The sequence below is a fragment of the Metopolophium dirhodum genome, chromosome 7, assembly GCF_019925205.1.
Source record: "Metopolophium dirhodum isolate CAU chromosome 7, ASM1992520v1, whole genome shotgun sequence".
Lineage (NCBI taxonomy): Eukaryota > Metazoa > Arthropoda > Insecta > Hemiptera > Aphididae > Metopolophium > Metopolophium dirhodum.
The window spans coordinates 21,062,339-21,074,064 of record NC_083566.1 but is presented as its reverse complement, the minus strand read 5'-3'; the positions used below and the strand labels follow the sequence as shown (position 1 = coordinate 21,074,064).

General features: G+C 27.3%; 2 protein-coding genes across 3 annotated transcripts; one reads left to right on the top strand and one right to left on the bottom strand.

Annotated features, from left to right (window-relative positions):
• Positions 1-6,139: 6,139 nt before the first annotated feature.
• LOC132949423 (large ribosomal subunit protein uL29m) lies at positions 6,140-9,201 on the bottom strand. The gene is made up of 6 exons (XM_061020303.1): positions 8,964-9,201; positions 8,647-8,799; positions 7,719-7,815; positions 7,509-7,626; positions 7,112-7,271; positions 6,140-6,623 (listed from the first exon to the last, which is right to left on the bottom strand). The coding sequence occupies exons 1-6, from the start codon at positions 9,035-9,037 to the stop codon at positions 6,485-6,487; spliced, it is 741 nt and encodes a 246-aa protein (XP_060876286.1). The 5' UTR covers positions 9,038-9,201; the 3' UTR covers positions 6,140-6,484.
• A 106-nt stretch (positions 9,202-9,307) lies between these two features.
• Positions 9,308-10,446, top strand: LOC132949424 (dynein light chain Tctex-type 1-like). 2 transcript variants are annotated; one of them, XM_061020304.1, is made up of 3 exons: positions 9,308-9,670; positions 9,893-10,058; positions 10,169-10,446. In XM_061020304.1, the coding sequence occupies exons 1-3, from the start codon at positions 9,635-9,637 to the stop codon at positions 10,315-10,317; spliced, it is 351 nt and encodes a 116-aa protein (XP_060876287.1). In that variant the 5' UTR covers positions 9,308-9,634; the 3' UTR covers positions 10,318-10,446. The 2 variants fall into 2 exon arrangements, with proteins under 2 accessions (XP_060876287.1, XP_060876288.1); XM_061020305.1 differs by having other exon boundaries at positions 9,318-9,606.
• Positions 10,447-11,726: the final 1,280 nt, after the last annotated feature.

Sequence of the window (11,726 nt, the reverse complement as noted above, 5' to 3'; positions counted from 1 at the left end):
TTATTGATCATTTAAAACATCAACGACAAAGGTTCTTAGTATACAATTAACATTTTACAAGCTAGTACAATAATTACAGTTTTACAGTTGTTACAATGATTACATATAGTAAAAACAAAGGTTTTAGATTCTGAGCAGAGCGGGCTACGATTTTCTTCAACAGTATCTTGTTAGATGGGAAAGTGAAACCTAGTTGGTGCATTCAGGGGTCAACATTTAAAATTCCCAATAATTTTCAAAAGCGCCGGGAAAAACAACATAACAATTAAGGAAAAACATGAATTTTTACGTAATTTTGGTATTTGGCGTAACTCTGAAACAAATGACCATGCAATTTTCACTAAACATTTATATTAGCATTTTCTATACACGATAACATTTTCAAAATATTTTAATTTGTTTTGAACTGTTTACGAACATTTTAAGTTTCCAATTTGTTTAGTTTTTTTTTCTATGAATGTCAATAGAATTTTATTTCTTGGATAAAAAAGCTTGAAAATGTAATACAAGGCTCTTAATATATTGTTACAATGACAGTTGAAAAAAAATAAAAATACATAGTCACAATTATTTTTATAATTATTTTGAGTTAGAAATTCATAAAAATGTTTCTAAAAATACAAGACTCCTCACAAGTTTTTCTACCTTTATCAAAAAAAAATGTCTACAAGCAAATCAAATTAAATTTTTATGAGCGTTTAAAGTTCATATTTTTACAAGATAGGACAGGACAGTATTCACTCGATTTCTCATTTATAGTTCTTATTTTGTTGTAATTCAAAAACAAATAACTGTAGATAAATGAAAATTTCACTAATTGTTTATATTTTCATTTTCTATACACCATACATTTTTGAAATATTTTGGATCTTTTTGAGCTGTTTTCGTACATTGTCAGTTTTCAATTTTTTAAGTTTATTTGTTTGTTAAAAAAGCTTGAAACTGTAATACAAAGCTTCTGATATATTGTTACAATAGCAGTTAAAAAATATTAGAAAGACAAAGGCGCAATTTTTTTTATAAGCATTTAAAGTTCAGTTCGGACGCAATACGTTCAACATGTACGTCGTAATCGTCCGCGCTCCGTTATCATATCGCTATTATATAATTGGTCACAATAACATTACGTCATTATCATGCCGCATACACCTAAAACAACTAAGCGAAACCTATCGAACAGTTCGCCCAGTCAAATCGACAAAAACACAAAAGTTTTTGTCACCCCGAATCGTTACGCCGTACTCAACACCGATGAAGACAATATACTCACCACACCTACAACTAGCACCATGGAAGATCCGAACAGACCACCTCACAAAGTTCACAACGCTAAGCCCGTGGCCCCTCCTATCCACATCAAAAACATATCCAACTTCTCAGTATTCAACACCGTCCTAAAAAATATCACCGGACCCAACGGTTTCACCTGTAAGTCAACTCCATCATACCTCATTGTACAACCCATCGATAAACGAACTTACAATGCAATAATAGATCATTTACACGAAACAAGCGCTAGTTTTCATTCGTTTACCCCCCCCCCCCCCCAAGCCATCGCACATACAGAGTCGTCATCAAAAATTTACATCATTCCACCTTACACACCGATATTACTTCTGCTCTTACTGAACTGGGACATTCAGTCAAGAGTATTTACAATGCCAAAAATAGGAACAACTGCCCACTCCCAGTATTCTTCGTGGATATCCGCCAGCAAGAAAATAACGATGATATCCACGATATTACATCTCTTCTCAACACAATAGTGAAAATCGAAAAACCAATCAAAAAAATACGTGGCCCACCGCAATGCCATAATTGCCAAGACTATGGACATACAAAGAATTATTGCAGCCATAAAGCTCGATGAGTCAAATGTGGTGAAAACCACCTGACAATCGAGTGCACCAAGGACCAAAATAGTCCAGCCAAATGCGCCCTATGCGCTAAAGACCACACCGCAAACTTTAAAGGATGCCCAGTCTACAAAGCTGCCTTCAAAAAAACTGTCAATCCAGCCAAAGGATCTGATTCCAACACATATCAAAAAACCAAATCTTACGCTGAAGCCACCAAAAATCATCAAAATTTACGCGTGGAACTCAAAATCACCGACACTCTCTCAAGTCTTATTTCAAATATAAACTCACTAATAACTCCCCTTATCTCCCTTCTTTCGTCTGTCCTAAAAGCACTCACAACTAATAGCATTCCATAATCTTATCTTATCGACCAGACAATTCACATTAAAATTAAATTAATAATTAAAATTTATATTTATATAATATCTTATCTCCCATTATTTTTCATTCCACAATAACATCATTATTATTTTCTGTTAACCGTATCATTATTATATAAATAATTCCTTGTAATAACATGTTCAAGAGAAAATGGTGCCGAGATTTGATAACTTAAGTTAAAACTTATAAATTTAAGAGGTGTCGCAAATGTGTGATTTCCCTCCTCATGTGAATAGTCATTTTCAACTGTTGTAAATTAATAATTTAATTTACTGGACGTTTATATTAGCATTTTCTATACACCATGTCATTTTCAAAATATTTTAACTTATTATTTGAGCTGTTTACGGACATCTTCAATTTCCAATTTTTTTAGTTTTTTATTCTATAAATATCAATACAATTTTATTTGTTGGGTAAAAAAGCTTAAATTAAAATTAAGCAAGAATTTAATAGAAGGCTCCTAATATATTGTTTCAAAGACAAATGAAAAATATTAAAAATCCATAGTCACAATTTTTTTTTATAAGCATGTTAAGTCCAAATATAGGCAAAATACGTAATATTCACGAAAATGTATAAATTATTTTGAGTTATGTTATTTTTTTGGTTAAGTTAGGTTTTATAATTTTCTGTATTTCTCAATATGATATTACTTTTAAGTATGTCTGTTTTCTAAATGTTCTATTCGTGGTAATTGTACCGTTCTGATATACTAATCAGTAATCACCAATAATCGTTCGCGGCATATATGTGACTATCGGACAACAAAAACATACAATGGCGTGGCGAACTAAACATTTTTCAGACGCAAGTTACAAATATCCCAAGTATTAATGCATAATAATGTATTAGTATAATATAACTAATTATATTTCAGATCGTTATTAACTACCTATTGAGTATAATAGTATATCATATAACATATTACATTTACTTGGGGACCCACCGGCTACCACCCACCACTCTATTTAAGAAAAGTCCCAGAGGCAATTGCCTCTGAAAATATCGTTCACTACGCCACTGATAAACATAGGTATACCTCTATGGTGGTATGGTGTAATGTATTTTTTTTTCTTTTCTGCGAATAATTTTTCATGAAAGAGTGTATAATAAACCCGATAAACTGCAGTCGGTACCTAAATAAAACAAAATTACCATGAAGACCGTAGATTTACCTTAGGGCGTAAGTTTATTTTTAGTGACTGGAGGGTAGTTAGTGACTGAAATTGTATTCACCTCTGGGTTACATGCTTTGGATGTTTATGATAAAGAGTTTTATCCAAATATTCATGAACTCTTGAAAATATTTTGTACCTACTTAGTCTGTATCAACTGCTACACCTGAACGATGTTTTACATGTTTGAAGAGGATTAAGTCTTACACTCTTACCTAATACATAGTAAGACAAAAGTAAATATTTTATAAATTTTCCTATCTAATATTGAATAATAATTATAAATTAGGTAGTAATAAATTATTATACCGACTTAATGTGTTGGCTTTACGGCATGTCACCGATCAATACAATAATCATGACAAATGAGGTTATCGATGAAATGAGCACCCAAAAAAATAGAAAACTGGATTTTGTATTATAACTAATTTGTATTGTTTATCGTATTAAACTCGGGATTGGCGCTAGTATGAATTTATAATAAATGCTATTAGGCTCTATTATACAATTTGTGTTAATTCTTATTTCACCTTGATTCACACTAACCTCAATAGGTTAGGGGACTTTCAAAATGTATATTATGTACGTATTTATGGATGTATTATTATATACCTATTTCATCCCTCCCTAGAAAAATTCCTAAATACGCTACTGCATTAAATGCAATTTAACACGTCCATTACAATGACTCTCTAGACACCTAACGAACAGCAGAGCATTACCCACTTAAGTATGTACCAGCCCTTTTTTTATGACCACGGCACATAAATTATATTAAATCGTTTTAGCACAAGAATATTGTACAAAAATAAGTTGAAATTGTGATATACACATGACAAGACTCCCTATATAACTTATATTATGTCTTTTTTTTTATCCTATTACCGCTTTAGGCTATTTTACACAGTTACAGTCTAAACTTTAGACTCTAAAGGAACATGATTTAAATATGTAGAAAAGTTATCACTTATCATCAAGTTTCGGGAAATTTATAGTTTTGTATAAAATTTTTAATTGAAGGGAAAGTATTGTAATTTAATAACTATGTAGTATTGTAGTTAGGTACCAGTAAATCAGTAAACCTATACATAGGCTATATGGCTCTACAGTCTACATAGGTTGAAAATCAGGCAAACGAGCAGATAAACAAAGGTAATAATTTTAACAATTAACTAGGTACCTACATTGAAGATTTATTTACCTAAGTGACCTGACCTCTATTATAAATATTTCATGCATACTTTAGATTTTGAGTCTACCTAGCGAATGCTTTGGCTTTACAATGATGTTTTTTTCTGTCTGTCATTAACTTTTGGGATAGTAAACATGCTCCGATCTTAAAAAATGTATGAAATTCATAAAATTTGTGAAAATTATTTTTCAGTTAGAAATTGATAAAAAAAAAGGTGGGTAAGTGGATGTCGCTCTGCTGTACAGTAGATTACAAGTGGCTCACTGTAATGGTTGGTGTTAAATTTGAATTCAATGATATAATATCATTGTATAAGAAAAACGATTCTGAGCGAAAACGGTCAGTCAGCCTATGATATTAACAAGTATATTTGATGATATTATTGTGAATAAAGTAATTTATATATAACCTATTTACGTGGAGCCTTGTTTTAAATTTTCAATCCTTAGCCATAAAAGTTAAACATTTTATAAATTTTTAACTAGAAAATAATTAATAAATTATAAATTTGATAAATGTTGTCAAAATTTGAACTTTAAATGCTTATAAAAAATAACTGTGCCTATGTATTTTTAATATTTTTCAACTGCTATTAGAACGATATATCAGGAGCCTTCTATTCAATTTTCAAGCTTTTTTACTAAACAGATAACATTTTATTGATATTTATAGAAAAAATAACTAAAAAAAATGGAAATTGACAATGTTCGTAAACAGCTCAAAATAAGTCAAAATATTTGGAAAATGTTATGGTGTATAGGAAATGCAATTATAAACATTCAGTCAAAATTTCATGTACCTACGGTCATTAGTTTTAAAGTTACACCAAAAACCAAAATCGATTTTCTCTAAAACAGATTTTGCGTAAAAATTCCCGTTTTTCCTTAAACTTTCTTTCGTTTTTTATGTCGCTTTTGAAAACTACTGGGAAATATTTACTTTTGACCCTCCAAAGTACCAACTAGATTCATTTTCCTAACAGAAAAGTTACTGTTGAAGAAAATCCAAGCACTTTTACTGTCCTAAAAAAAACACACATTGTAAAATCAATACATTCATTGTTCCACTCAGAATCTAAAAATGTAATGGAAGATCCCCACAACTTTTTCTACCTTTCCAAAAAAAAAGTTTACCAGAATGTAATGTTAATTTTTTATGAGTGTTTGAATTAAAAATTTTTACGATATTGGATATTTAACGGTAAATTAACAAATCCCATTAACCGATTTTTGATATTTTGTAGTAATTCCAAAACGAATAACCACACTTGAAATTTTTAACAAATGTTTATATTGGCATTTTCCATGCATGGCAAAATTTTCAAAAGATGTTTACTCTTTTTGAGCTATTTATAGCAATGAGAAATGTTCGATTTTTATTTATTCCATTTAATTATTTATACAAAGGTGGTAAGCTGACACGCTGACCCCATTCAGAATCATTTTTCATATACAAAGATTTGTCGTTGAATTTAAATTTAACACATAATACATCCAATACAATGATACAATAACATACTCGATAAATATAGTACAGCAGAGTGGTATCCACTTGGCCACCTTCTTTATTTTATTATTTATATTTTTACAAATTATAAAAATATTTTAATCAGATACTGAGATAAATAAGCATATTGAATATATAATTTGGTTATGCAATTTAAGTACAAAAGTGATGATATATATTGTAAAAGAGCACTTGATAAATTCTAAGCAAATATGAATTAAGGTATTTCATCATATATTTTGCTTTAATCTATCTACAATTTTTCTCGAAGCTATTAATAATAATAAACATTTTTTGACAAAATTTGATTACTTTATTAACTTAGTTAACATATTAAAATTATAATACATTTTTTGTTATACATTTTAAGGTACATAATGTCCTCTGACTTTGTGATAGTTTTTTACTTTTTCAATGTCTACTGAAGGATATTGTTGTTTGACAGCATCCATGTCCATATTTGGATAACGTTTCATCAGATGCATCACATGGTTACGATCCCGACTTAAAAAAATTATATACATACATATTAATATATAAAATTAGCATAAAATTATTTTGAAATGTTCCATCTAACCTTTCTCTAATTATATTTAATAAATTACAATTTAGTTTGCTAATAATAGATAATTAAAACATAATCACATAAGTACATAATTTGTTGAAAATAAATAAAATTACTGTAAGGCATTGATTATCCACAATAATTGGGACTGATAGAGTTGCAGATCATCAATTGGTGTGGAGATCCAAACAATGATAACAATTGATGGGAAAAAAAATATAATTTTTGAATTATTGAGACTTTGTAAAAATAATATGTTCAGTAACTATTATCACAATTTTTTTTAAATCAAATACAAAGAAGAAAATACTAGAAATAAAATTGATTCAAGAATCTTAAGTACCTATATGATTTAAGTAAATAACTTTTGTCTAGGCTGTATTTATTTTAATTATTTAATAACCAATATGGTAATATAAGTACTTACTTTCTACTTTTTCTATTAGCATTATGTAATTTTTCTCTATATAACCTTTGGAATTTCTCAATGTTTCCATTAACAACATTAAACGTGTGTTTACTTCTCCATTGTTTATTCAAAAATTTTGGTATTAAATGTTCAAATTTACGATAAAAAAAGTTCAATCCTGAAATTATAATAAAACACATAATCAATTTTACAAACGTGATATGCCTACTCAAATTGTAATATATAATATGGTCATTGATAAATATAACCTAAATTATTTTTCAACTTTAAACTAAGCAACTAAAAAAATATAAAAACACATAAAGCAAACTAACTTAGAAATATTTTTTTCTAACTTATAACTTCTTAAAATTTGAAGTCATTATTAAGTATTTTCTAAAAACCAATAATTTACCCAATAAATTAGTTACTAATTGTCCAGGTCTTTCTGCAGATTCTCCAACTTCTAATTTGTAATAAGCTTCATTACGTTCACGCACAACAGTTTCTAAATTATTCATACTTTCTTCAACCTTTTAATAATATAAATAAATGTCAATTATAAGTACTATGGATAATAAATAAAACGCTTTATTGATATAATAATATTATAATTAAAGAATACCTTATCAATACGTTCAGGATTTGGGAATAATTCAAACTGAGCTTTGCATTCGTGTTCCATTGTTAATAACATATTGCGTTCTTTAAGTAATACATACCTGCACAATATATAAGGAAAATAATAAGACTAGATAATGTAAAGCAGCACCTAATACATAAGTATAACATTATAAATTATAATACATTTAGATTATTGGTCGTTAAATTAAAAAAAAGCTAAACAGGATACAAATATTTGTTTGTCTCAACTACTATGACATAACATGTTGGGGAGGCAATAGAACAGACATTAATACATTAATTGCGTTATTTGAAAAACAGCGATAAATAGAGCTTGACAAAACTGAGAAGGCTACAAGCTTTTCAATATTTTTAATAGTTGATAATAATTTTTTTACACTTAGATAACATCTAAAACTATATGTTTACAAAGAACTTAACTTAAGTTCTAATCTTATTGATTATAAGGTTACTTGAAACTATCAAAATTGTTTCATTACCATAGGACAAAAAATAATAGTCATATTATATTAAAATTAGTACATTCATAAATACATTCCTCACTTTCCTCAAATTTAAAATCTAAAATGTAAATTAAATTTTTATAACTTTTGAGTAGGTACAAGGTACCTAGTTATTGAATGAAAACAAGTGTAATTAGAAACAGTTAAAAATGTATGATTTAGTATAACTTTTATAAATCAAAACAATAAATTATACTTCATAGAACATAACAATAATATCAATTATCTTGCAATTAGTGAGCTAAGGGTCCCTTAAACATGATTTAGTGTCCCGTGATTGGTTCGTGAATTAAATTTTATTGAACCATTAAATTAATTAATTTTTCATGCAACCTAGCATTAGTGTATCAAATAGAAATCATACATTTTAAATAAATTGATAAAAAAAAAAAATAGTTTTATTACCAAAGTTTATGTAAATCTTGATTGCTTTTAATGCGCAACTCATCCTTTGACCACGATCTCCCAACTTTAATTTGTTCGACAGCCCAATTTTTTTTATCATCGAAGAATTCCATTAGATCACGATGAACAGTTGAAATATGAATATCCTTTGATCTAAAATGTACATCACAGGTTTAAAATAAAAAGTAATGCATTTATAATATGAAATTACAGATAAGTATATAAAACTAATTACACATGTTCAACATGTTTGGTATAACGAATTAAAAGTTAATAAATTAATTTAATATATATTTGAAGATATTTGATGTAGGTACCTTAAATTAGTATGAAATGTTGTGTTTGTAATATATTTAAATATATGACATTTTGATAAAATTCGAAAAGCCATAATAATAGAAGTAATGGTACAACTATATTAGAATTGAAAATTCTATAAAAAATTGTGTTCGTAATATTATATTCAAATAGTCATGTAATTAAATCACGAATATAATATAATATTTTATTATTTTACATACTCTGTGGTGGTGATAGACAGTGTGCACTGGGCAGATGTAGATAAAATGTTATCTAAAATGTTATCTACATCGTGGTAAGATCCTACCATACAATATGATCTAAGGTAGGAACCAAATACCACAATTGTGACGCCGCTTTCAATCGTGAACCACAAATGTGTGCATGAGCTATTGAGCTATGATTATAATATTATTATCTCAGTTGTAAACCGAAAAGCAATTTCAAATTTTTTTGTGAAGTATAAATTGACATGAACTTATGAGCTATGAATTAATGATTGTGAATACTCAATACGGAATACATAAAACAATATTATATAATATTATATATTGTAATCTATATTATTATCATTGTTATTATTATAAAGTAAAAAATAAAAAACATTTATTTATTATTATTACATTCTAATCAAAAACGATGGTTGATGCTAACGAAGTGGTAAAAAATCATATATTATTATTATATTATGTTAATTGTTGTGTCAATTAGAAAATTGTTAAATGTAGGTAATTTTTGACTAAATAAATATGACATTTGTGATTTTTTGCACGTTATTAATAGAACGGTCTAATATGTTTAGATACCTAATGTCATAATCATTTATTGTAGAGACAAAGTCACAAAAAAATGATTTGTTGATCTATAAAAAAATAGTTTATTTTATTTGTAACTTCAATATTCTAATAAAATATTGTAGTATTTTGATACATATTTTTTGTCTTAGACACTTTTTGTGGTGGACGAAGTGAACGACATTATTAAGGACTCAATTGAACACTCAATCGGCAGTCAATTATTCCAACAAAATATGGTAAATAAATGGACAGATTCTGTAGTTGAAAACTGTCTAACGAGACTTTCGAAATTGGCCAAACCTTTTAAATATATAGGTAAAGTAAAATTATTATTAATATTTATGTTTAAAATATTTTTGACTGATGTAGGTAATATTTTTGACAACTATTCAATAAGATTAAACATTTTTTTTTGTTTAATGCAGTGACGTGTGCCATCATGCAAAAAATTGGTGCTGGTCTTCATTCAGCAAGTTCATGTTTTTGGGATAACTCGACAGATGGTAGTTGTACTGTCAGATGGGAAAACAAAACTATATATGTAATTGTAACCGTTTTTGGCCTAGCTATATGAATACTAAAATAAATAGACAATAGTTTTGTACAAACATAATTGCATATTTACACCATTAAATAGAAAAATACCTTTATATTTTAAAATAATATAATATGTATGAAATGAAATGAAAAAAAAATTTTCATATTTTTGATTTTTTTATTACAAAAAGTAGAATTGTTTTTAACTTTTTGCAATACACCTTCATTATTATAATTTAGGTTTAATTTATGTGATAAAAAAATCTAAATTTCTTGTCATAGCAATAATTGAATTCTTACTTTATATTTTAATTTTGATATAAAATAATTATTAAATTTTAAATTTGAACTTGAAATGCTTAAAAAAAATGTGCCTTTGTATTTTTAATATTTTTCAACTACTATTGTAACAATATACCAGGAGCCTTGCATTAAATGTTCACGCTTTTTTACCCAACAAATAAAATTTTATTGATATTTATAGAAAAAAAACTAAAAAAATTGACAATGACAGTGAACAGCTCAAAAAGAGTCATTATTTTCAAAATTGTATATAAAATGCTAACATAAACATTGAGTGAAATTTTCAAGTACAAACAGTCATTTGTTGTTTAATTACAATAAAATAAGAAAATCGTTATATGAGTAATCGAGTGAATATCAAATGTTATAAAAATATTAATTTCAAACAATCATAGAAATTTAATTTGACTTTCTTGTAAACATTTTTTTTTTTTTTGATAAAGATAGACAATCTTATGAGGAATCTTGTATTACATTTTCAAATCTTAGATTTAAAAATAAATTTTTTTAGGAATTTCTAACTCACAATAATTTGCAAATGTTCGTCATTCTTACGTATTTTGTCAATATTTTAACTTTAAATGCTTATAAAAAAAATTGTTACAATGGTTCTTTACAAATTTTGCTTAAAAATTCCCGTTTTTCCTTAATTTTCCTTTTGTTTTTCACGGTGTTTTTCAAAACTACTAGGAAATTTTTATTTTTGACCCCCAACTAGGTTCACTTTCCTATCAGAAAAGATACTGTTGAAGAAAATCTAACGGTGATGACAGACAAAAAAAAAACACATCATTGTAAAATCAATACATTCATCGCTGCGCTCAGAATTAAAAATATGGGCATTCGTGTAGGAAGTCTACCATGATTGAGTGATCTGTAAATTCAGGACGAGTGACCTGCATACAAATTAAAAATAAATTACTTTTAATAGTATACTATTTTTATATATAAAAACACATATTTTTTTATTACTTCATATCATACAAATGTTTGTCAAATATCAAAAAATTAAATATTTTAAAAAAGTATGTTGAAGATTGACCTCCAATATTCTTCATATTAGATGACTATGAAAAAGTTCCGATGAAATGCCATGTATTTTTCGAAGTGTTTTCATTTTAAGATGTGACCAAATGTATTCTA

Excerpts from the sequence above, each read along its gene's own strand:
- LOC132949423 (XM_061020303.1), bottom strand. The coding sequence starts at position 9,037 with ATGGCTTTTCGAATTTTATCAAAATGTCATATATTTAAATATATTACA. Across the intron at positions 8,800-8,963 it reads ACATTTCATACTAATTTAAG|ATCAAAGGATATTCATATTT; the intron begins GTACCTACATCA and ends TGTACATTTTAG. Across the intron at positions 7,627-7,718 it reads ATCCTGAACGTATTGATAAG|GTTGAAGAAAGTATGAATAA; the intron begins GTATTCTTTAAT and ends TATTATTAAAAG.
- LOC132949424 (XM_061020304.1), top strand. The coding sequence starts at position 9,635 with ATGTTAATTGTTGTGTCAATTAGAAAATTGTTAAAT. Across the intron at positions 9,671-9,892 it reads CAATTAGAAAATTGTTAAAT|ACACTTTTTGTGGTGGACGA; the intron begins GTAGGTAATTTT and ends TTTTTGTCTTAG. Across the intron at positions 10,059-10,168 it reads CAAACCTTTTAAATATATAG|TGACGTGTGCCATCATGCAA; the intron begins GTAAAGTAAAAT and ends TGTTTAATGCAG.